At 36.3% G+C, this 25,885-nt stretch overlaps 2 protein-coding genes across 5 annotated transcripts in view; one reads left to right on the plus strand and one right to left on the minus strand.

Annotated features, from left to right (window-relative positions):
* The window catches only part of LOC118069937 (zinc finger protein 568-like), a 13,885-nt gene extending 5,860 nt beyond the window's left edge, over nucleotides 1-8,025 (plus strand). For 3 of the 4 annotated variants that reach the window (XR_004690699.1, XR_004690697.1, XR_004690700.1), the window contains one exon: nucleotides 1,195-2,040. The gene's annotated coding sequence lies outside the window, so the exon portion shown is untranslated. Of the gene's footprint in view, nucleotides 1-1,194; nucleotides 2,041-7,899 lie in introns of those variants that run through there. The other variant, XR_004690698.1, reaches the window with a different exon arrangement.
* tara (taranis) lies at nucleotides 3,267-25,364 on the minus strand. Its single transcript, XM_035088317.1, has 2 exons — nucleotides 25,111-25,364; nucleotides 3,267-4,792 (listed from the first exon to the last, which is right to left on the minus strand). The coding sequence occupies exons 1-2, from the start codon at nucleotides 25,129-25,131 to the stop codon at nucleotides 3,713-3,715; spliced, it is 1,101 nt and encodes a 366-aa protein (XP_034944208.1). The 5' UTR covers nucleotides 25,132-25,364; the 3' UTR covers nucleotides 3,267-3,712.
* Between the last annotated feature and the right edge of the window lie 521 nt (nucleotides 25,365-25,885).

Raw genomic sequence — 25,885 nt, forward strand, 5'->3', positions numbered from 1 at the left:
AAGCTGATATAGAATCTTTTTTATGATTATCTCCAATAGATTTTTGTCGATAAAATAAAAAATTTGAAATTGATTCAATGAATGAAATATTCTCTGATCTCAAAGGTTTAAAGATAAAATTTATTTTTCAAAGGCATTTGCATGTAAAGAGAATATTTTGTACCATGAATTAATATTAATTTCTTACTTGATAAATTATTAACTAAGTTTGGGAGTAGGATAGGAATGAAAAAAGCCATAAACAATTATTATATATAGAATAATACTCTTTATTGTTTTTGATGGTTGTTTTTGTTATCCATATTGTTGTTGTTTCCAATGTTTGTTTTTTGCCGGTATTTTGGTAAAACAGTACGTGTGATACAACTTTTACTGCTAAAATAACGTCCGATCACTCGTATGCGTGCCGCAACTTCGAACCGCTTACGACTAGAGTTATTGTAATTTATTACATCCAATGTTTGCACAATTTCTTTAACATTCCAATTCATTCAGAGACAAATATTATTATATTAAGCGGGACAAAGTTTTAATTTCATTTTGTTTTAATTAATTTTGTGTTTTTGATGCGGCCTAGTACGAAGAAGGGTATGAAATACCAAGTGATCAGTACGTTCTTTAGAGATATACCGTGCATCATACATTTTGTTCTAAATTTTATTTATTAAAAGATTACGCCAAAACTCGAAGCAAACGACGGACAATCACATTATTAAAGTTTAAATAAAAAAATTATTTTATAACAGTCAAAACATTTCTTTTCTTTAATTATTAAATAGTATTAATATCTATTACAATTTGTAATAAATTAAAAATTCTTTATTCTTATAATTTTATTTTCTTAGATTCTTAAATTTATTTATTTATTCATTTATTTAAAATTTTTTTATATTTTTCTTTACGTCTTTTCGCTTCGAGTACGTGACGTAGATTTTCGATGCAACTTTAACTCTGTCTTTCTGTAAACCGTCATCTTTTGCGCTACTATTTACAATGTACACATGTTGTCTTTCCTGCCCTAAGTTTTCCCGAGGCACTTTACGAGAAGTCGCTTGACACACGAAATTAATTTACTGATTCTTCAATATTATTAAAAATTCATTTACTTTTTTTAATTTCATATCTTTTTAAAATTCTCTATTATTCGACACAATCATTCATTTCTTTAAATTCATATAATTTTATCAATTGCAGGATTCAAAAGAATATTTAAAAAAAAAAAAAACATCACATATCGATTGAATGTGAATCGTGCAACTCCAAAACTTCGGCCTGAAGACCGACTCGCGCCGAGAATCCACGACCAGCGTGAAATTTGCGCAGTATTTTGAAAGATAATTTGAAAAAAAGAAACAATACTGGATACTTATATGGAAGATGAATATCTGGGAATAGAGTCGTCATCACGATTCTCGTTATTCAAGTCGATCGATATAGGCCAGATGCCGTTGGAGATCGGAACTAAATTTCAAGAATAAGGTATGATTTATGCGAATATTTGTCATTTCGTTAATCAAACGATGTCTTGCAAGTGCCTTTGTGTCATTTACCAAGGTAAATATATAATAATCTTATATATATACTTCTTGTTCTCATATATAGTATATATAATATATAATATCTTATGTATATTTCATTTTATACCAATTTTTCTCGCTTCTTAAACCTATCTCTTATGTAATATGTATACTATTTACAAGATTTGTAGTCACCGAATATATCTCTATCTATATATTCCATTTTTGTGAACTTACAACAACATACACTATGCCGTGCATAGCCCACACTTCAATCGTATCGCCCAATCGCGTTTACACACTCATTATATATCTTATTATAGCACTCAAATACAAATATTCGATTTGTGCCAAAATTTATGAAGAAAATTTGGTTGTTGTCATCATTGATCAACTTCCATCATTCTTCACCATCATATCTGTACTTACTATTATATCTAATCTTTCAAACAATTTTTATATAATTTTTTATTTCTCTTTATAACCAACCGCAGACTTGTGTGCTGTTGTATCAGTTTTATTATTTTTTTTTCCACTTAATTTAATAATAATAAAAAGATGACTTCTGATCGTTATGAATCGAGCATTCGTTTTGGACGAATTTTTTTTTGTTTTATTCAAGGAATAATAATATCTGATGACGATTGCTCCATTCATTTTTTGAAGTATATCTACTGGAAGAGAAAACAACCCATAGATGCACTTATAATATGGATCATGTCATTTTTTTTTTCTTTTTGTAAAAAAAAACATATAAAATAATTATTTCAATATATCATTAAACTAACATAATATTGCTTGAGAATTATTAATTAGCTAACAAATAAATTTTTAAAACCCATAATTACATACATCAATATTTGCTTTTTTTTCGTTTTTTTTTATATTAATAAAGTATAAAAACAATTTTTAGATTAATTTATATGATCCATGTATCTGTGCGTTCATGGAGAATATTCAATTCAATATCAATCAATCAATCATTAAGGTTGTCTTCTTTTTTTGCTTTTAAGTATTTAGTTGATTTACATTAATTTCTTTTTAATAACGTTTCATTTTCTTACTCCAATTATTAAGTATATAGCTGCACTTTGTCGGACATACGTGGACATTTATAACATCATACCTATATCATTACAATGAAGAAATAGACACGTTTAATTGTCCACGTATCACGCACACAAATTATTTTAGGCCACACACATGGAAGCTGCTCGTATCACGTGTAAATATTGTAGTATTAACTACTTAGAGATCATTGGCGCACTGGCGGGCAAGACTTCCTAGTGAAGAGCCTTCAAAATTCTACCTAATAATCCGACATTTAATAATCCAGGTACTTTTGACAGTATAAACGCGATTGGTGATGGTAGTATTCTCGATAATGATAAAACATTTTACTGTGGCGATGCTCTTGGTTTGGCTCGCACGATATTAAATGAAATGAACGAGAACGCAAAAGCACCAGGATCTGGTGTCCTAGCACCATGTGATAACGTTACATATCTGGGCACGATCCGTGGGCCTGAGCTACGACTTTAGTGCCGCTGGAGAACGTCACTTTTATACTCCTAGGCACGCTTTCAACCTGCTTCTTGTCGGACGTCCTAATTCTGGGGATTCCAACGTTGGCTGGCTAGGCAGACGATGACTTTTTTTTTTTAATGTAGTAGTATAGAAAGCTGTGGAAAAGGGCCGTCAAAGATACGACAATTTGATACTCTAAGAATCCTTGGCGTTCCTTGATCATAGTATTTGCATCGTCGGCCCGGGTACCTTTTCCGTTGGAAACTCAAGAACGCAATCTAATTATCATTCAGACGGCGTGAATTTCGTATCGTCGTTGATGATTAGTCCACGGTTAATTTTGAGCGACAAGAGACATGTGGATGATTAAGTTGCGAATGCGTATTTCATTTGCAATGATTTACTGACGCAAATGATGGAGGACCGCACAGTAATCAACCGAGGAAATGATAATCGAGTGGAGTGTAATTGACACGAGCCATATTTGTGAATAAACGACGACCATTCTCGATGCTCTCAATGAGCGCCTCCGTACAAATATACCGGGGTCATCCCGTCACATACGGCGCTGCATCGTTTCGTCGTTCAAGGCCACTCGAGCACTATTTGCGCTGGGGCATGAGTGGATAAAAGTCGATGAGATGACTCAACGACGCGAGTATTGGGGGCTATGAACCAACGCACATCAGCGATTCGTGCGTACTGCTGTTGGTACAACTGCTGCTGGTTGTGCTTGTGGTACTGCTCGTCGTAATCTGGTGTTCCTGGGCTGCAGCCGCTGCCACGGCGACATTTGTACTCCTAAGGATGTCATCCGCTGACAGTGGTGTCAACTTCCATCCAGGCATAAAGTCTAAATCTAGTTCAGGTCCAATGTCAACATCTAGTAGCTCGTTGTTATTAAGAGGGTCCAAAGGCGACTGGCTTGATAGGGACAAGACACTTCCCCAGTTGATGGAACGACTATCGTCGCTGTCTCCAATACCAGAGTCTACGTCCGTTTCATTGGATGATGTTGGTGGCATTGGGAAAGGTGTCAGTCTTCCCTGTTCAGGTGGCTGAAGTTGAGCCATCGGTGTAGGAATAACTGGCTCCATTGGCGGTGGACTCCTATCCCTCTCCATCTCTCTTTCAAGATGCCTCAAGGTATTGCAGATTAGCACAGAACGATATAAACTAGGATCAGGGAATTGACGATACCTCGCCAATTTACACATGGAAATATTAAGGACGGCTAGCCTTCTTTGACGGTAGCAGGCCCTGCCACGCCTGCACCAGCTGGACCTCGATCCCTCACAGCATCTTTCATTCGCACGATAACTTGAGCCAAGTTCCAAGTAACTCTTGCCATTCTCCTCTCTTCGTATCGTTGGTGGTTCATAATGATGAGGAGCTCCCCACTGAGGTTGAGGTCTTGATAACTGGTTGTAACCGTTGCTACCGGCACCACGCTGATGATAGTAGTGTTGCGACGAATGATGCAGCTGAGAAGCTGCTGGTGGTGAACTCGCTGTTGGTTGACAGGGATTCGCCTGAAGACAAGGCGAGCTAACTTCCATTTCGTAGTACGATGAAGGAGGTTGGTTTAACGGTGGCGTATAGCTGTCTTCCATTGCCCACCAACTACCCTCTACTCTTCCTAACTTTGACGGGCTTTCGCCCATATCCATATCGAACTCCATGCAACCACCACCTCCCTCCAGTTTACGTTTTCCTGCCGTGGCCTGCAGACCCATCATTGCACAACTCTGTAATTGAAAAAAAATTTTTATTTAGTTAACATCCTTTATAATATTTTATTTAATTATTTATCATAAATAATCATTAACCTGTGACTCTTTTTCTTTATTATTTCTCGTGAATATTGGATCATTTTTCAATATTGAAGTTTTGTCAACTCTAATGAGTCTTATTAATAATTATTTTGGAGTCCACTAACAGAAGGCAAACTAACAGCAAATGTCATGACTCAGATGTTCAGCTTGTTGGCAAGAACGTGCCTGGATAATGACGTCAGTCTCCCTTCCTAGTCATGGATCAAGTCATCTTCGGAATGGATAGTTTAGTAGGGAAGAGAAACTGTCAGAGAGCAGAATATACAAGGGTGTTAGTCATGACCATGAGTCTAATCAACCAATATAATGCGGGTATCGTTTATAAAAAAAAATCAAATCGTATGATTCTTCATTCATTCTTTTCTAGAACGAAAAATAAATTTATTTCAATTAAAAAAAATTAAAAAATAGATGAATTCATAAAAACTATTACAACTACTTCTACTGATATTTTTATTCCTAGTAAATAATACACCAAAATCATGTTTACAAGTACACAAGAGAAAGTAAATGAATGATTACTCCCCACTTGATAGAGTTCGCGGGGAATTTGAAAGCAAAGACAAAGACAGAGATTGTGTTTTAGCCTTTTGTAAGCTCAGAAAAGTATCACAAGATGTCACTGTGAGTGTCTTCAGATACTTGATGAAAATATTGATACTCCACGTGGGTTTAGCAGGACGAAACTTTAACAGAAAAAAAAGGGATGTCGAAGGCGAAATATTACTCACGTCTAACCGATCTCGTAAATTGATTTCCTATCGTTGAAAATAAAAAAGAACCAGTGCGATTGCAATGAAAAATTCACTTATACAATTCTAAAGTAATTTAAAGCGATTTGAAATCTATTATTTAACATTTATCGCTACATTCAGGAGGGGTAGAATTTACATTCTCCCGAGGACATCGTTAAAGCAGTTGTGCAGGCATTTACAACCGATAATGCCGACGCGGGCACTTGTTGAATCGTGGAAACCTAGGGTCAGCGTAACGGATTAGTCTCGAACCACAGAATGCACACGCCTTTTCATCCATCTATAAATCAAAGTCAAGAAAAGGACCTCTTTAACTCTTTTTTATTCTTTCTATTACCTAATAGGTAGTATAAGTGTCTTGTTAACAAGTGGAGAAGAGTATCTCCACTCCATTCCTTTTCTTTCTTCTCTTTGACACATAAATTCAAGTTTGCCAGGTGATTACTCAATTTATACATGTGGTGTGCATAATTGTTTTCCACCACTGATTCTTGGATCTTAGAGACTAGGATATCCTATCTCACTCCCGAAAGACCATAAGAGAAGGATTTGTAACTACGCTTATATCTTTATCCAAGTCCTTGAAAAGTCTACCGATGACGACCCTCAAATGCTTCCGGGTGTTGAATGTGGCCCTGATTCCCAACTACAATTTACTGCCGGCGCTTTCAATTATTCACATAAGACACAACCAGTAGTAGTATTTCATTCTCCAAAATGAATGAATGAAAAAGAAACGTGAGCTATACATTCAATAGAAAATAAAGCAAGAGGTGTTGTTTTCAAATAAAATATTTATCAGAATCAATTTAAATCAATGAATTTAGATAATTGAATAATGAAATATTTGTTTTAACGAGAAAAAAAAAATTGTAGGAAATTTTTGGATAATAAATGTGATAATTATATTGACTGTGGTAAGTATAAATATATGTGAATTATATAGAATAATATCGCGCAGAATTGTAGACTTTAGTGACGAACGCTGAGTGCGCAGCAGTGCCTCAGTCATGGCAAGCATGACGTCAACCGGCTGAGTGTTATTTTCGAAAGGGGACGAGGCGTGCGGAGTTAACTCGACACAGACTGGAAGCCGCAAAATACAGTTGGAAATAGCAGCATTTTTTTTGATGATTATTTTTGAGTAAGAAAAGATGATGATGCTAAAGAGAAAGAGCTTATCAATAATTAATATCTAAAGGAGGTGAATATCAATAAAATCCTAATTGTCGTGTACTGTGTGTCGGTCAAGAAATGATTATTAAAGGTTTAAAGTCTAAAGATTAACCACATGAGCAAGCGCTATCAACACGTCGCGGATAAGATTGTCGAGCTGCGAGGCAACAGCTTCAAGGACTTGACAAAGATGATGAGAGAGAATCCTCATAGACAGTGAATTCATCAGAATGTTTAACAATAATTGGTTCTAAAGTTGATAAAGTACCTCTAACTTCTTCAATGTTTCCTTAAATAACTTGATCCCTAATGAATCTAGATGACAACAAGCTAATTCATTCACTTATCCACCTTCAAGTTTAAATACGTGCACATCAAACAACCATATATACCACAGGATTGGTTCAGTCACATATACGAAAACCATCATGAATAGGGAAGGATAAATAGTCTACGTTGTATTCTAGTTTTCTGAGACAGAAAAAGAGTATGGCCACACACGTAAGAGCTACATTAGGGGATGAATAAAGGGAGTTTCTATGAGGGGTTGCTATCCCCCTAGTCAGCGGCTCCCAACTAGATATTGTGTAGTTTACTGAATATGTCTAGTATTTTTCCTTTGTATTTTTAAAATCAGTCTAGTTAAAGACCAAGTTAATTCACACTATGCTGTGATTATTCTTCAATTATGCACCATTTAAATTTAATAAATAAATAAACATTTATATTCTGTTGATTGAAACAGTATTATTATTTAATTTGAATAAAATAAAATTATCAACTAAAATAAGGAAAATTATTTTTACTATTTCGTTTATTTTATTTTTTATCACGGTTAAAAGTCAATAAGAGACTCGTTTCAAAATAAATTTTAACCAAGGTTTTTAAATATTTAATAAAAAATGTCTAAATGTAACTTATTTCAAACAGTATGATAAAATATTAGCATTTAATTGAAGAATAATAGTTATTTTATTTTAATAAAAGAAACTATTTAAAGTCTTTTGTAAGATGCATCATTGCATGTTCTTTTCTTATTTGTATCAAAAAGGTTTTTCTTTTTGTTGATTTAAAAATACATGTTTTTAGGTAAGGGCTACGAAGGTCGTATGAAATAATTATACAGAGGAAGAAGTACGAATCAGAATGATGGGTATGAAAACAATAATTGAAAAGTAAAAAAAATTTATTCACGGATGGATTAATGTGTGGTTGATGGAATTTGCAAGGTATGTACATGTGTAATAAGCAATTCGCGCCCTTATCGCATCCGACAGGAAAAGAATCACCAGAGGTAGTGAACGCACAGTGCATCCAGGGTGGGTAAAAAGGGCCATATGGTGAGCAACAACGGAAGGGCAGCGCGTGGGAGACAAGGGGACTCGATATTCTCCCATTCTTTCAATATCATTTTCTCCACTTTTTTTTTTCCTCCAACCCTACTATATTTTTCTGTATTTTTTATACTGCATCCCTCTATTTTCTCCCTTCAAACTCTCGATTGAAATTGTCTCTTAGTGAGATCAAATGCGATTTTCGACAATGCAAAAAGACCGGGGTGGTTTTTAAAAGGGTGATGTAGCAGGTTCAACCCTCGATTGACCTAGTCGAGAAACCATAATGTCAAAATCGTCGCATACAATGAGACTGTATGTTTGCGAAGATATAACGAGAGAAAATGAGAGAAAGGGAGTAAAAGAATAGTGATATATACAATATGTAGAACCTGTTCCGGTGCTGATGAGTGGGCGCCCTCGAGTTTATGAATATCTTTGGTCACAGCCAAGCACACTGTGTATTTTACTTTGCAGGTATAATTTAGCTTTTTTTCTAGGAGATTTTGATTTACTTGATTTTGCAAAGAACTAAATGAGATATTGATGATAAAATATTGCTTTCTTATTATATTGTCATAATAAAATGTGGTGAAAGATTATCTACATGACAAAAGGACTTATTTATCTACAAACAAATATATTATCTATTAAGATATTCATTGAAACTTTGGGATTGCTTTTTTTGAAGTAAAAAATATTCTAACAATGCAACTGTTTAGAAGTTATTTTTTTTAGTGTGGAGTTTTATGAATTCTTTTTCAAGTGCAATAGAAAATTCGAAATATTTCAGTGAAATAAAAAAGATTTCTAAGATTTAATTTTTGAGAATTAACATTTATTTAGAATTGAAAAAGTTCAAAGTTCAAATTTCTATCATTTCTTTTATTCTTTTTATGATAAACTTCATTTTCAATCTTTACGATAGCTGCGATGTTTATAATGTGAAACGTGGAAGAAAAAAGATTCAAAGTCTGAAGAATGCCTATTTGTGGGGTCCTACCTGAATATACCTGAGATGATCAGGTAAAGAAAACTTTGAACATGTTCCGACCCGCTAGAAATTTTGACGAGGGTCCGACACTTAGGCCTGAACGCATCCTCACCATCTATTTCGGCTTGACCCATGGCTCAGTGATTCTCTTTCTAACTATTTGGGTATGGGCTTAGCCGAAGAACGGAATTTTTTATTATATTTTTGAACAACAACAGAGAGTCCCTTGGAATTTTTACTTTATATATAGGGCTTCGAAGATTGGGTCCTATTTTAATCAGAAAACAAAAGATGTTCTTATGATTGAAATCTATTAAAGTCGAGTGTGATTCGAGAGTGAGTGGTGTTGATGTTGAAAATTAATGTTAATTGTTACGTAAAATACCATTAGAAAAAGAGAAGATAATTTCAAAATATCTTTATTATCATTAAAGTTCATTATTTAATGAAGAACTTTATCTTTAACAATTGATTAATTTTTAATTTAAAAAATTAAAAAAAAAAATTTCATAAAAAAAATTTTTAATGTTAATTATAAATAAAAATTATTTCGAATCAATAATTTGAATAAATTTTTTATTTTTTATAAAAAAAAATAGTTTTTATCATAAATAAATGCATTAAAAAGTGCATTTTAAAGATTGAAACATTACAAACTATTTATAAATATAAGAGAAAAAATGTATAAAAAAGATTGAAAGATATGCTCGCATTACGAAGAAAAAGTAAAGAAAGAAAACCCTAGGGAAAACGGTACAGAATACGAATAGGCACACGGAAAATCTCATGCTTAAAGAAGAAGAGGGATTGAAATTTACTACGCAGAGGCTAGAGCGTATGCGAGGTTTTAGGGCGGACGTAGGCATTGTTGTATTTAGGGTAGAGACCCCATCGGTGGTCCAACTAAAAGGAGGGTTGTCAGAGCCTTTCATCGTAGGACGAAGGGTCGGCTGAGCGGCTGTCGGGCTCTTTTGTCCAAATGGTTGGAGCAATGCTGCAGCTACGAAAGAAGTTGTATTTACCAAGAGCTGAGAGAGCGCACGTTAGGAGCATCGACAGAGGCTAGCATATGCTATGATTCTATACCTGGACTTGAACAGAATGCTATTTGCTTGGATAAAAAATAGTGTCGTATCTTTTCCGAATGTTGAAGCAGAGGTAGATGATGGTGTAGTATGAATCCTCCAAGAGGACAGCCAACGGCACGTTTGGCCTGAACTGCTTAGAGTAGCGACGTGGGAGAGTTTACTGTTACTCCAAGAGAACTTCCAAGTCCAATCTCCAGCTCTCTGTAAGCGTGCTTGAAGCAAGCTTATGCTTACTAGCTCTTACTCAGCAAGACGAACTCTTAGCGATTGCGCCGCTGGCAACGAGCTAGTCCAGTCGCTTGGGTGTTGGTGAAAGGTGTGGCCAGTTGGCTGTACAAGAAAAGAGAATGCAATATCTCATCGTACTATATTCCAACGCCACCGCGTTATAATCATTTTCATCCTGTCCGACTGTTATATGCACTAGCTTCTGCAAGGATAAAGGCGGGAAGAGGTACAGGTGCGTTGTTAAATGGGATTCAATGACCTCTATGCATTTGAGGACACTCAAGAGTCCTGGGAAGGCCGTATGAAATTATTAACATTAACATGGTGGATCTACAAACATATTTGCACTTTGATTCCATGTAAAATTTATCCCGCGTGACCAAGTGCGAAAAGGAGAGGTGGGAAGAGAGTGCGATGAAACTCTCTTACAGCCCCGAGGGCTGTAATAAACGATACCGTATTCCTAGACCAGCTGCAACCTCCTTCAAGCTAAACAAGATCACTTAGATCTAAATTCTTGACTCCTTCAACTTCCTAGCAATCGTGATCAATAGACACATGAGTGATTGTTACTCTCTGCTAAAAGATAAGTATGATAAATGGTTGTATCACGCTAAAGAGTATCACATCATTGTCATCTTCATCGACCAAGTAGTTGATATACATGAAACATCAGCAAAAAACAATCTTTTATTCAATATTTTGTGTCTCTTGTCATCAATTTTTCCTTCTTTACAGATAATCATGACATTATTGAATATGTTTGCTGAGCAAAATTGTCAATATAATGAGTGAGGGTGTTGGTTCAAGTTGATCAACATATATTTATTTAGAAATATAGACATTCAATGTTGGTACATATGTACATGCAGAGTACAAAAATAAATTCGTTGGACTTAAAACGTGCATCCAAGGCGGTGGCAAGGTTACGCGACGTTCGTGAAAGTCGAGTCGACGAATTTCGCCGGAGCATCGTAGACTTACTCCTTTATTTTTTCGTAACGTGAATAAAATGGATGAGTGGAGAAAATGAAATAAATGAGGAGATAGTTGGGAAAGAGATTAATTCATCAAATACTTGATCAATTTCTAGGACAAAGAATCGAAGAATTTTCGTTCAGTAAATGAATTAGTTGATAAAATGTGATCAATATGATCTAGAATCAGAGCAAAAGGACATGATTATGTTGGAGAAATATCAAAACTGAATAGAGCAATTGTATTAAAACAGAAATGTAGTTGATAAATGATAGCTGTAAGAAAACAACTAGCATCACACTTTGTTCACTGTGCTCTGGCTAGATTAGAACGCCAGCAACAGCACAGCGGCAACGACTGGTTGATCGGCTGTACTGTTATTTTTAACTCGACGCCGACGCGTCAGTCCGTAGTCTAAAACTGTACACTTTGCTTCTTCTTTGGCCTCGTGAGCACCAGAATCACGTTTACTTGTCGCCGTACGGCCCCAAAGTATAGGGAGAGACGCATATTTCGTGTGACTATTTTCAAAGTGGTGATCTCTCTTCTATTTTGAATATATCCCAGCTGCATCATCATTTTCCCAATGTTGTTATACATTGCAGGACTAATTTTTATTTATAACAATATTTATTACGACGGTACATTTATTTATCTGTCATATTGAAAATTAAAATATATTTAATTTTAATTAAACAAAAAGTATGATTGTTCACTTTAGGAAGGATAAAAGAAAAATAATATGTAATAAAGAATGATTTTCGAAACGTAGATTTCCCGCCAGAGAACTGGCAACTACGTCCTCTTGATGGAAGAGTGAGAGGGCAAAATCAGAGGCCTCGAAATGTGGCAACGGAGCACCGATGCGTTGTAGCTTGGTTCCGTGCTGATACCCACGCTCTCGACTTCGCTCGACGTCGTACTCTGTCGAATGAGAATGCCTTAGACTTTCTACTTGTTCGAGAATGGGGTTGACACCTAGACCAGGGTGATTCCAGTGAACGTCTTAATAGGATCATTTTATACATGCCCTAAATTCTATCGCCATTCGTGTTACTTTGCTTTACAAGCTCTCTTGTTCTTCATAATTGTTACCACTATGATAAGTCTTTCTCATGACAAAGAATAATTTTCATGTCTTGAACAAAGTAAATATCAAGTTTTTTTTTAAACAAAGAATTTTATCATGATCAAAGGAGAAATTATTGTTAAATATTCTTTAATTTTTCTTCATTTTTTTCAGTTGTTATTTTATTTTTTTTTTTTTTATAATTATTGTAAATGTTAGGGCTATGTTGAACAGTAGAAAATAATGTCAGTTGGGATTCGAAAGGCTCCTAGCCTCGTGCGTTGTGCTGCTTCTTTGGTGTCGGTTGGGGCAACTTTCTAGTTTAGCTGACGTGTGGTGCGGCACTGCGTAGCGTGCCACACGGTCGACGCATGTATGTGTACTCGCATGTATATGTGTTATATATATATTCAGAGTATATACCAGTGAGAAAGAGAACCTGCGCGAGCGCGTTCTCATCCCTTTTTCTCTCTCTCTCATGGCTTATGTACTCTCTTGCTTTCTTGCTTGTATGCTCGACAGTCGTATGGAGGAAAACTGGTTCCAGGAGAATAGAGCAACTACGATATATATGAAACTACGAGACAGCCAACGTATATGAAATGAACGTCCAACACCCTCACTCAAAGGTCAACTTGACGTCTACAGAGACACTCTCTTTTTATCCGTGGATATTTGGGACACTGGCGATGATGAGAACGTACCAGTCTGAAAAACGCAATAACTTGCTGTACAGTAATGTACATCAGCTATCATGAAATTCATTTGATTTAAAACATCAGAAAAAAACATTAAATTCCTCTACCTAGTGAATCTAGTAATATTTTTTTCTAAATAATTAGTTTTAGAGTTTTATATGAGAAATGTTAGGATATATTTTAACTAAAAATTCTCAACTCTGCAAATATAGTTATATGGCATAGTCGTTGACGCAAAATAACCTTGAGTCAGCGAGATAGAATTCGCGCAAGACGAGATATAATATAGCTGAGTGCAAACGAATGTCGATAAAGTCAAATGAAATTTTGAAAAAAACTTGGTCAAAAGCACGAGGTAGTGGTACTCGAATACCAAAGATAAGACTGTTTTACCAACGGTGCCTCGTTACTGTTGGCCCAGCATCTAATCTCTCGTAATTCCGCGTTCTCTTTTTTTGTTGTCATTGCTTTTTCCATCCCCCTCGTAGCCTCGCGTCGACCTCGTATCAGCGTACCATAGAGAAAGCTTTTCTCTCTCTGCAATATGCACGTCCTCGTCTGACTTGAGGGTAGTTTTACCCCTGTAGAGAGGTGGGCAACGGGTTGATTGCACTGGCGGCCTGATACTTGTCTTCTCTCTTACTCTACCGCTCTTGATTTGATAGCGCTGTCCTTCTCTCTCTCTCTCTCTCTCTCTATATTTCTCTCTTTTGCTGCGCTCTCCCCTCACATCTCCATCGCGTCAGCCGCTATATTTCCCCTCTGTCTCCCTCCGTGCCACCCGCACACCAGATCTCTCGCTCGACGTTTCGCTCTCAAGTCCCACTCAACTCTCACTCCCACGAGCGGGAGTTCTAGAGTGTGAGACACAGGAGTGTGTGTGTGCACGAGCGGCTCACACTCTGTCGGCCTTAGCACAAGAACGAGGGATGGAAAGAGAAGGGATTGCCATGGCAACTCCCCACGAGCAAGTATTACGTTTCTCTTTGTCTGACATGTTCTCTCTCACTCTCTCATCAACTCTCTCTTTTTCTCTGCCGTCAAGCGAGCACTCTGACGACTACGAGTATACAGGCTGATTCACAGTCCCTCAGCCCACCCTCGTTCCAAAGTTCTCCGAAACGAAAACATCGATTCGCTCATATCCCCCTTCGTCTTCTTTTTCTTTCTCATTCCCTTCATCTTCTTCTTCTTCTTCTTCTTCTACCCACTAAATTCGTCTCCCTTGTTATTTCTTTCTGTCACATCTCTCCCTCGCTCTGTATCTTGGCATTCTTACCGATTACTAAAGTCGAAAAAACCCACGTGGAAAACCAGCTTATTTATCATTATAGTGGTGGAGATCAAGATAAGCTATCAATTAGGTTCATTCATTACCTCTATTGAATATTCAGACTTCTTTTTCCATTTCCCTTTTATTTTATAATAATAATTATTATTAAAATCAAAATTTATTTTTCATGAACCAAGCAGTAGCATGACGCAAGTACTCTTTCTCTTGCTTACACACTCACTCTCTCACTATTCCTCAACGTATAGATTTTCCGTTGAGACTCAAAGAGACACACTACATAGCTCCAACAGAAACTTTCAAAAACCATAACAGTTAAATGATTGGTGGAAAAGAAAAAATGATGATATTAAAATCTTGGAATAATAATCAAAATGAAAAGTAAAAAATGAAACAGCAGCAATAAAAATAACTTGGAAAGAAACAAAAAGAAACTGAACGGGTAAAAGGCGGAGAAAATTCAAGCTTACGCAGCATTTCAGGTTTTTTTCGTGAAAGTGATATCGAGGGTGGATAAGATTTTTCTCGAGTAGGAAATGCGCCAGACCAATTGCCAGATTTCGAGATTTTGGACATGATTTCTATTTTTTGCAGCTTTGAATTTCGATGACTTCAGCATGACCCTTTTTCGCTGTTGAAAAGGAGCAAAAGAAATTCATTACTATCATTGGTGTGTTATCCCTTTAATAATAATTTTATTCCCATTAGATAAAGATATGAGAAAAAAGCAAATGATAGGTGTTATCAGTGGTATCATGTAACTAGAGACAGATAAGAGAGAAAAAGAACATTTAATTTTGAAGATTAAGCGGTAAAGTACTCTAGTATATATCCTATAGGTAATTATCGTTGGTGAGTTCAGGGATCATACCAGCAATTAGAGTCTCTATCTGAAGCAGTGGCAACAACCAGCGTGACCGATCATTAGTCTAGAGAGAGATGGAAACAGAAAAAAACACTGTTGAGAGGCTGCGTGGCTAATGCTCGAGATCTCGTGGTCGTCAATGCCACTGATTTCCACCGACTGGTGGCATTCACACTGATCATGCATTTTTTTTGCCTCTCACTCAACCTCTATCTCTCTCTTGCGATTTTCCCCACCTTGCTCGTAATCTTTTTCACTCTTTCGCGCTCTCCATTCCCCACTTTACGACCAAACTATCTTGCAATTCATCCCTACCACTCGCTGCTTCCTATATTATTCTCTTTCCTTCGTTCTTCGTACATATATGTATATGTATATACATCATCCGATATGTTATCTATGGATGCGCGGGAAAAATACGAATGCCATACGACCCCGTCGGTCGCGCGACAAGCAACGATACATACAACGAGTTCGTCTTTTAAAACTTACTTACTCCAAAGTTAAGAATTCCATTCGATATCAGACCGTAGGGGCTGTGAAAAGCAATGGCAATTCATCTTCGAATGCAGTTTTGTCTTCTCTACGTTCATGCGTAATTAATTTTACTATGTTTTTCGTTAAATTTATGTTCACGTGGACGAAATTAATGCTTTAGAAATAAAGTAACAGAAAAATAAAAAAAATCTAAAAGAAAAATTACTCAATAAATTTTGTTAAATTAATGATTTTAATTTTACTCCAAAGCTAACTAAGTTGATTATTTAGCATTTAAATTCAGTAATAAATTACAAACTTTAGTTAAAGTTAATTTTGAATAAATTGATATTACAAATAAAATAATTAAATCGTGTTATGTTTGAGTGGATTTATTTTTACAATGACATTGGTATCATAACTAACCGATCGACTTAGTAGCATGAAAAAGTTTCAAAAATCACCTTAGAAGAAAAGAACCGAAAGGGAAGGAGAGTCTTGTGGCGCGTTCGTGACGTGAGAATAGACGAGACGCTTGGAGGAAGAAAAAAAGAATAATGAGGTGAAAGAGAAAGAGAGGAAGACTGTGGGCGGATGAAGACGAAGAGGTATAAAATATAGAAAGGTAAAATAAAGAGGATAGAGTGAGAAAAGAATAAAAGAGATGGTCCGATCTTAAGAAGGACGAAGGTATCAGTTGTGTCCGTGTGAAACTGGTTTGGAAGGATGTGACGCACACACGCGGACTCAGGGAATACACCTTGGAAATTCCTTCAGTCGAGCAAGGAAAGAAGTGAGAGGGTTCATCTGACTACATGCGCATTCTCATCGTTCCAACATATTTTTCTAAACATATGATTTATCATTTTTCATTAATTTACATTTTTGTTTCAAACCAGACATTATTTATTATTTCGATCTAAATAAATAGATTTATTCGCCTCATTACAGATAAATTGTTCTCAGACATATCTAGAGGACAAGTAAATGAGAATAAATAATAGACTAAGCATTGATCAGTATCATTAAAATACAAATTCAGCCTCAAAAGATGTGTTACATATATAAGCTAAGAGAATAATTCCTTAAACGCTCGACTAGAGAGAGGAGAAATTCGAGCGTCGGTAATGGCATAAACGTACACGCTTGTATATAACACTCGCGATATATCCAGCTCATTCGAAAATACAAGTTCTAGATATATATATATATATATATTTGTGAGCGTACATAGATAATACATATATACATTAGAGAGAGGGTACATGCCAGGCTATAGTTGAACGCAGCATAGAGGGTTGGAGAGAGTGAGGAGAGTTGGGTTGGGCGAACGAACTAGGGGTTACGGTAGAGAGGAGTCAGACGGGACTGACTGCAGGGTGAGAAGAGGGAGTATAAGGCTTTGGGGGTGGCTTCGTTCGATAACAAGCGCACGTGGTCGTGCTTCGTAGCGCCGCCGTCGCGGCGCCAAAGTCCTATTAAACCTCCCACTGCTTCACTCGATTCGTCGCAATGTCTAATACACTCTACACACTCACAAACTCCACTATAGCTCTACCAGCACACCACTATTACATGACTTAAGAGCAAGTTAAATTTCCTCTTATGTACTGCGCAGGCGTCTGTAATTTAATTTACTAAAAGAACTCTGACTTTGATTAAACTTTCATTTTTAGCTGAAAAAAAAAAATAAAATTCCTAGATGAAACTAACATTTTTGATTTCTTTTGACTGGCTTACAGTTGATGATTAGAGAAATAATCATTTAAAATAATACCAAAATACGTAATTTATTAAAAATCAACACTGTTAACCAACAACATCTTAATATCAAAAAGAGTACTTGAAATGAATTCAAATTTCATTTTAACATAATTCATTACCGAGTTTTTTTAAAATTTATGTTCTGACATTACAACTCGATGTCTGTCTTGGTTACCTACAATATTTACTTAGAAAAATAGCCCCAATGTTAATCAAAACAATTTATATAAATTAAAGTTTTTCTTTTACTCTTTATTAAGAGCTTTTGCATTCAACTGAAAAATTATTATTAAAAATCATATACCCATACTCTGTAGAAAGTTGTTTAGTAGATTTAAATCATGACTATTTTGACTTCCAATATGTGGATGCCAAACTACCTTAAGTGCAACTACTACTACTTTTTCATTATTTTGTGAATAACAATATTATTCAATTAAATATATTTGTAAATTCAATGCCGTTGAAAGCTTTTTGTGTTTTTGCTGCTTGTTTGTACGCGGTGGGCTGTTGTGATTAAAGCCGCATTGCCGTTGCATAACTCGAACACGTTAAAAAACTTCCCAGTATCGCAATACACAGGCCGTTAGTTGACATCATAAACTTTTTTACACTATTTTTCTTCGCTTCACGATCACATAATAGCAGAAAAACTCCTTGTCATAGTTGAGCTAAAGATGCTCTCCGTTGGGTTAGAGTTAAGTCAAAGAAACACACATTACGCGGCTTCAATTGCCTAGAAGTGTACGCAAGTTGGATGGTATATACATATATGCTGGTACATAATACTCTGGCTAGGCGGGATTTTTGTGTAAGTTGGCTCAACTGACATGCCTGACTTTATATCTCTACATATAGTCATAATGAAAAATCACCAATATATTTAACGACACACTAATATGCATGCATTTTATTTAATACATATGTAAACATAAGCAATCGCGTGCTGCCACCTGTACAAGATTGCAAAAACTTTACACGTGGTTTATTAGTTCTTCAAACGTTTCGGTCAGAGGATATAAGCTCAAAGATTACGGGGTAGAAAAATCATAACAATAATTGCTACAGGTTTATTTGTCTCTGTACTGCACTCATTTCATTATAAATCATTACTTGGTTAGGTATTTGTTCGGGTGATATTTAATATGTTTTAGGAGGAAATAAAAGAAAACCCAAGCGAAAAAAGAAAAATGAAGTTTCAAAAGATTTCAAATGACTCTTCCATTCCAGACAATTTAATCTAAACCAATCTCTGATCGATTGGATTTATACCAGAGACTATTTGGTCGAGCAAAAGACTTCCGAAGATTGAACTTTGCCGTTCTTGTATATATATATATACAGATAGAGAAACCAAAAGAAAAATAAAGAAAAAAGTAGTGTCATTTTTTGTTGAAGCTTGAAGCAGGAGGAGAGGTAGTGGTTGTTGCCAACTTCATAGCTGTACACTTGAAGTGTAGTCTGTGGGTTTTCTGAGCAGCATAGTTTTCAAGTGACGGCTTTTAATATTTTTCCTTCATCGCTAGAACATTTTTCCTACCTCCCACTCTCTCATATATGCTGTCTTAACAAATTTACATATGATAAACACGCTCTCTGCCTCCACCCGCATGTTTCCACGTTATCACTTGCATAGCTGGTGCCCGAGATACCGGTGCCACCTGTGTGCAAGCTCGAGAAATGATATTCGCTGGAAGTATTAAAACAACAAACAAGTGTAGGTGGAGAAATAAAGCTTCGAGCACGTGTTTAAATGTCCCAGAAAATAAGAAAATAGTTGGTCTTGAGAAAGGAGGAATAAACTAGTGTGATGATAATGATGAGTGTGCGTTGAGGCATTGGAGTTATGCTGATGCTTTAATGTGTGTCGTTGGTGATGGCACACTCGTGAAGATTGCAAAGCACATTGATCAGGCCAAATCAAAGAATCGAAGAAGGCGAACACAAACAACGACGGCACGAGGGGCGCGTGCCACTTGGAAAGGAGTAGTGGGAAAGTAAGTTATGCGCGGCACGTGATCCCTCAGAGATCCGTCGTTGCGTCCAGCGTGGCGCTTCTTCCCTCCTCTCTGGCCTCTCTTTCTCACTCCCTCGGATTTGAGGGCGCAGGGGAAACCAACTTGCTGCTGTTGCTCTTGTTCGTGTGAAAGAACTCAAGTGTGTGTACCACCCATTCCCCCGAGTTTCAACTTTTCACACGGATATATAAGAGAGAAAGAGTAAGAGCCTCGGTGTTTATGTACCGACTATTTTGCTCGTACACTTTTACGCATATTTACTCTTTTACACCAGTGTTAGCTCGTTTATAGATGTTTACTTGAGCCTCTTAAGCGATCCACGTGGCACACATTCTATACTCCTGCTATTTGTCACCCCCACTTTACTATCTAATTCGCATACGGAGAGAAGATGAGAAACATCAAAGACACTGTGTCTGTTTATACATAGTTCATCTCTTCGTCACCTGTTGTCGGAGATAAAAATACATTTTATTCACGGTCAAAGTCATTAAAGAGCCTATGCTGAGATCTGTATGAGGAACTTTAAAGGTCTATGACAAACTGAATGACCGTGAAAATTTCGTAAATATTTTGCGTTCACTGAAACACACACACACACTAGTTCAAGAGAAATAGGTGTGGTGAAGAGTGAGAGGAGGTGGAACACCAGAGTATTGGATGTTTCATGGGACATTGAAGTTCAAACTAGGGGAAGTTGAGGATGATCCATTCGGGAAGAGATGACGTGATAGTACGAGGCAAGCCCGAGAGAACATTGCCGTCAAGTGGAAAGAGGCTAGACGACCGAGTCAATGAGAAACGGCGAGAGGGATGATGCTATTGACGCATATATTTGAATCCGATTTCTCAAACCACGTGTATTTACCATTTCCTATGATAGCATGAACACCTAGTACGAAAAATACTTGATGTATAAAGCGTATCCATGTACATGATTCGTCGATATCGTCAGCTGTTTCTTCTGTCTCTCAAGTAACGTCGCGTGTTTCTGTTCATATATAACGATTACATTATATATGTCGCATATGTATTCAACATCGAGTGATATGCGAATGACTGTCAGTGTCAAGGAATATCTGGAAACACGTGCTCCTGGTATTATCCAAGTACCACGACATAAGAGCTCTGATTTACCTTCAAGTGCAGCCAATAAGTACAGAAAATAGTCGTAAAAAGGAATTAGGACTTTATGACCTCTAATCTGGAGAGATCTTAAAAGAGTTTGATTGCAACTCTGTGATGGACAGTCTTCTCATACATCACCTAAATGAGTTACCAGAATTATACATGATACTTTTACACTCAGCATCAACAACCTCTTATTCTAAAGCTCCTAAATTAGAAGTAAGTTTTCTAATTCTGATCAAATCTTTCATTTGATCCACTCAAGATTGAGCTTTAATATTATATCGACTTTTTCTAATGTAATATGATGCCACTAGCTTCTTTCCGCCATTATATCAGTCCTTTTTACGATGAGGGTATTTTTATATACCTTTCAGAAGGCTTAGGGAGGGTCAAGGACATCAAACGAGAGCAAAGAAGAATAATAATGATGACAAAACAAGTCGTAGGTCAGAGGGTCGATTGACACCTGCTATGGGGTGTCAAACGTTGTAAACGCCGGCGCCAATTACCATTCTTCTCAGGTCTTTCCTTATTTACCGCAGTAAACCAAACCCTCTGGTAACAGGTACTACATATTAAGGTCTCTTTCATTACCACCATGTTTCACTAAACGATTGAAGGTATGTACAAATTAAGTTGGAAACTTGAACAATGGTATCCCACAGAGCTTTTGAATGCTTTTGTTTAGATTGAAAGTCAGATTTTTATTTTCATAACAAGTGGAAACTCTAGCCATCGATAAGTATCCACATTCATTGATCTTTTAATACCTGTAACTTCAATCAATAAACAGCTCTTTTTTCTTTTTTTCAGTCCAGTGTCAATGACATATAAATGCGATAATCAGTCATGTAATAGTCAGACGTCTACACCTATTCAATATAGATAATTATCGACAATTAATCTTATTCCTATTACAAATATGAAAACTATCTATTATGATGTGAGTGTATAGCGTATATAAACAAACGACAGTTTTTGACTGACGTTTAATCGCAGAGATATGACGCTGACGCGATATTTCATTTTCTATCTTTTTTATTTCGTTTGTAAAACAGCCTTTTAATTACACGGCTTATTTGTAAACAAAACGATGCCATTTCTCAACGAAAATATATTGCTATCAAACATAAAGAATAGAACGCCACGTGCTTAACTTTCAGACAATCTGACTTTGTTGATGACTAGTTGTTTTTTTTTCTATCTGTCCCAACGATCATCATTTTTTTTTTTGCTGGATTATTACACATACTAACAATGATCTCACGCGAGAACCGATTGGACATTTGTACAGCCTGAGGATTTGTCGTCTATTCATCGAGAGGCATTTACATAATCGTCTGGCTACCAAAGTTGGTTTAGGATTAAATATCAAGGTCAAATAGAAGCAATGAAGAGCACCAGGTCTTTGATATGTAATTTACATGTGTCCTAAAGGTAAATAGTGTACAGCAACAGTGGAGATAGCCTGTATATAACAAGCAATTGTTGAAGTGCGAAAAGAATGAGGTAACGGACGGTAAATTGTGGCTTACAGGTGTTTAGAGTGGCAAGAGAAAGAGCAATAGAGCTGGTAGAGCAAAGTGAACAAAGCAGACAAATGAGAGGCGGGATGAAAAGGAGGCGGGCGCGACTGTGAAACAAACCGCGCGTAAATCAAGTCTCGTTGCTCTTCAAAGCCACCACGTGGTCGCTTGCGCAGTTTTCACGGTAACAAAACTATGACGCCCAAGGCGAATTTATGAATGGAAGATCTATTGACAGATTGTGACGACGATATCTCTCATTAATAGTCTCGGGGGAGATGAATACTCCGGCTATATACTTTACGTTCAGTCACTCACACACATTTACGAAGACACCTGCTATCGTCAGCAGACATGTCTATTAATCATTGTCGAAAAAAAGACAAATAAAAATATCAACTCGATTGGCTCAGAAGTATTTCAGAATTTATTAGACCTACACCCATGCACCGACATGGGGATCTTCTGACTGGAAAATGACCTGTTCTATCGGCTTGAAAAGCTACCCAGACTTATTCTCATTACTTGCTGACCCAACTGGTTTATTTTTGCGTCATGATAATCCACACCACCTCTCCTCTCTTTCTATTTATAACTCGACAAACTCAACGACCTATCCCAGCCTCTCTACCTGATTTACCTACACAGAGTCAAATCTACCAATGATTATTATCTTTCTCGAGTTGTTTATACTGGACACATTCAAGTACTAATATTTATTGCCGACTACCTGGGGTTTTATTTCTCTTTTAAAGCTACTCAGTTACTACTACATGCAGCTCACTTAAGTCGTCATTAACTTGTAAAAGTAGAGACAATGACGTGCGGTCTTCGACACGCGACTGAAATCGAATGTTATAGTTTATTAGAGGGATGAGCTTGGTGGCTACCACGTGGTCGTTGGCTTTTGTCAGGTATCCACAGAGACCTAATTTTTACTTGGCGCACGAGTCCAATATTAGTCATGTATCCCATTTGTAGCTATGACTGTGATAAACCACGTTCTTAACTGAATAAATTCAGGCTTGAAATATTAAATATTTCTATAGAGAAAAATGTTCAAATGTTTGATAAAAATAATCAAGTTTTAATTTATTTCATCTCTTTTTGAGGGTAAGAAAAAAATTATTTTCAAACTACAAATAATTGATTTTTTATCATAAATAGAAAATAATGTTAATATAATATATAAAAATACTTGATAATTTTATAGAACCACTGTATAGCTGTGTAGAGTATGATGTAATGAAAAATGTTCACATGAACATTTCTAGCAAGAAAGAAAAAAAAATAATAATTTCTACTTATTATTAGAAATTTTTTTCTATTTTAGATAAAAGTAAAAAACAATTATTGTTAAATTTCAAATAATCGGAAAATAAATTTTTGATTTAATATAAAAAACTATATAACATATTTTGTATTACTCAGTCTTCGATTCAATAATAATAATTTAATACGTTAAAATAGATTTTTTTTTCCACCCTGAATCATAAAATTTCAACGATCAAATAATATTTTCCCAATGAAAATGACTAGTAAATGAAACGAAATTTCATTTGACGCATAATTTATATTTCAAATATAGTTCACCAGCAAAAAAAGTAAGTCGTAAGTGTACTAATAGGAAAAAGCAGCTACCCTGAAGTAAATTGTTGTTGTTAGGGTAGTCATAGTAACGTAGTCCGCTCGATGGTTGGTCATATAAGCGCTTGCAAGACTTTTCTGTGCCTCGCAACGTAACGACTGAGTCAGTCCCCACCACCGTCCAGCGACTCCTCTATAAGCTATATCAAGTCCCTGAGTTACCTCTACACTGGCCAAGTAAAGAAAAAGCAAAGCAGTCTCCTCAACCACTCGCCATCCCCCGCTCTAAAATACTCAACTCGCGAATCCGGCCCTCTCTTTACTCCTCACATCCCCCGTCGCCAGACCAAAGAAACGCGGGATCGCTTCGAATTCAAACAACCGAACACGAGGTTACCACGCGTCAAATCTGACATTCTATGAAGGCCCAAATATTTGTTATGTTTGATAATTTCCTATCATAAATACCAATACGTTACAAAACTCACTGTAATGTATCTACAAATTAGTACTTGAATCACTAGAGAAAGTTTGACAGACTGATAAAAGTGTCAAACTCCAAGATATGAACAAAAAAACAATTAGCACTGAAGTTACGATTATATTGAAATAATATTTTGTTAATAGAATATTTTTTCTTTCAAGTGTAAAAAAAAAAAAAAATAGAAATTTTCTCTTTAACTATTCATCATGGGTTTGAAATGGAACATGAGATTCATGAAAACTGTCTAGTAATTGCCGTATATTGTTGTTGTTGAAGGAAAAAAATCAAAATTGGTTATTACAATAATAACAGCAGAAACAAAAAAAATAACTCATGAGAATAACATGTCTGGAGAAAAATTCGAGAAGAAAAAAAATAATTTTCTTGTTGAAAAGAAAAATGATGGAAAAATGGAACCACTATAGCACATGATAACAACTTAAATTAGTGCAAAAATTAAACAATGGTTAATGATGAAAAAAAATTACAAGGTAAAAAACACACACGACATGATGAGAAAGATGAGAAAGAGCACGAATGTTTGGACGTCGAACACTTAATACTTGTAGTACGGTTAGTCTCTGGGAGTAGAGAGAGACTTGGTCGACTTGTAACTCTTGGAACACAGAAGAAAATTCACGTAGCTATCATCACGCTCCATGGGTATATTTTGTTGATAACAAGAGAAACAAAACTTGAATATTTTCACGAGAAATAATAAATTTAGTTTAAAAGTCCAAGATGAAGACGAATCACACTGAAACTCACCTGACCAACGTCGCACCACATTATTATTTAGCTGGCACTGATGACAGCATCTTGGATCGTTCGTAAACCATACACAGCACGGTGTAGCTGTTAATTTTCAGTGAGAAATACGACTGTAGAAGGTCCCAGAGGTGATATATTCTTCAAAGGCGTCACGGTCTCACGATTGCCGTAAGCCGTCTGCACGATTGTATTAACACCGCACGATCACTGGACGAAAAACAACTCTCACGGACAAACCTACTTGCTGGCTGGCCATGCGAAGCATTACTGAATACTCTGACAACAGTCCTCGACGAGTGGGTTTCTTCCGAACGTCATCGGACGTTTCCGTGGAACTTCGGTCCACCTGCACTCCGGCACGACGCCACGAAACTCAGTGCCGTCAGTACTAAACACCAAGGCCCTCTACCTACCATTTATTGTGGGACAAACTCGACAGAGAAATTATTGAAGGGCGACAAGGAGGCCAGAATTGTTGCTTATAGACTACTGCGCACTCGGCCGAAGCGCTTTCAGCCTCTACATTCTTGTCGATCCACGAGCGCTTTCATTTTTTTTTTGCTCGTAAAATATTATCATACAACTAGAATCATCTTGCTTCATTATCGATATATTTTTACGATCTCATTGCGTACGACGAGGTTCTTAGCACTTTCGCGTTTACTGCATATTCATAAATTAAAAATAGAATATAAAAGTAAATAGATAAAAAAATACCTATAAAATGATCGTTGAAGAGAAAGATATCTACGGAGTTTCTCATGGTTGATAA

The sequence above is a fragment of the Chelonus insularis genome, unplaced genomic scaffold (genome assembly GCF_013357705.1).
Source record: "Chelonus insularis isolate UGA/USDA-ARS -01 unplaced genomic scaffold, ASM1335770v1 contig_493_pilon, whole genome shotgun sequence".
Lineage (NCBI taxonomy): Eukaryota > Metazoa > Arthropoda > Insecta > Hymenoptera > Braconidae > Chelonus > Chelonus insularis.

Coding starts and splice junctions, on each gene's coding strand:
- tara (XM_035088317.1), bottom strand. CDS start 25,131: ATGTGGTGCGACGTTGGTCAG. Junction 4,793..25,110: donor TGTGGTGCGACGTTGGTCAG/GTGAGTTTCAGT, acceptor TTTCAATTACAG/AGTTGTGCAATGATGGGTCT.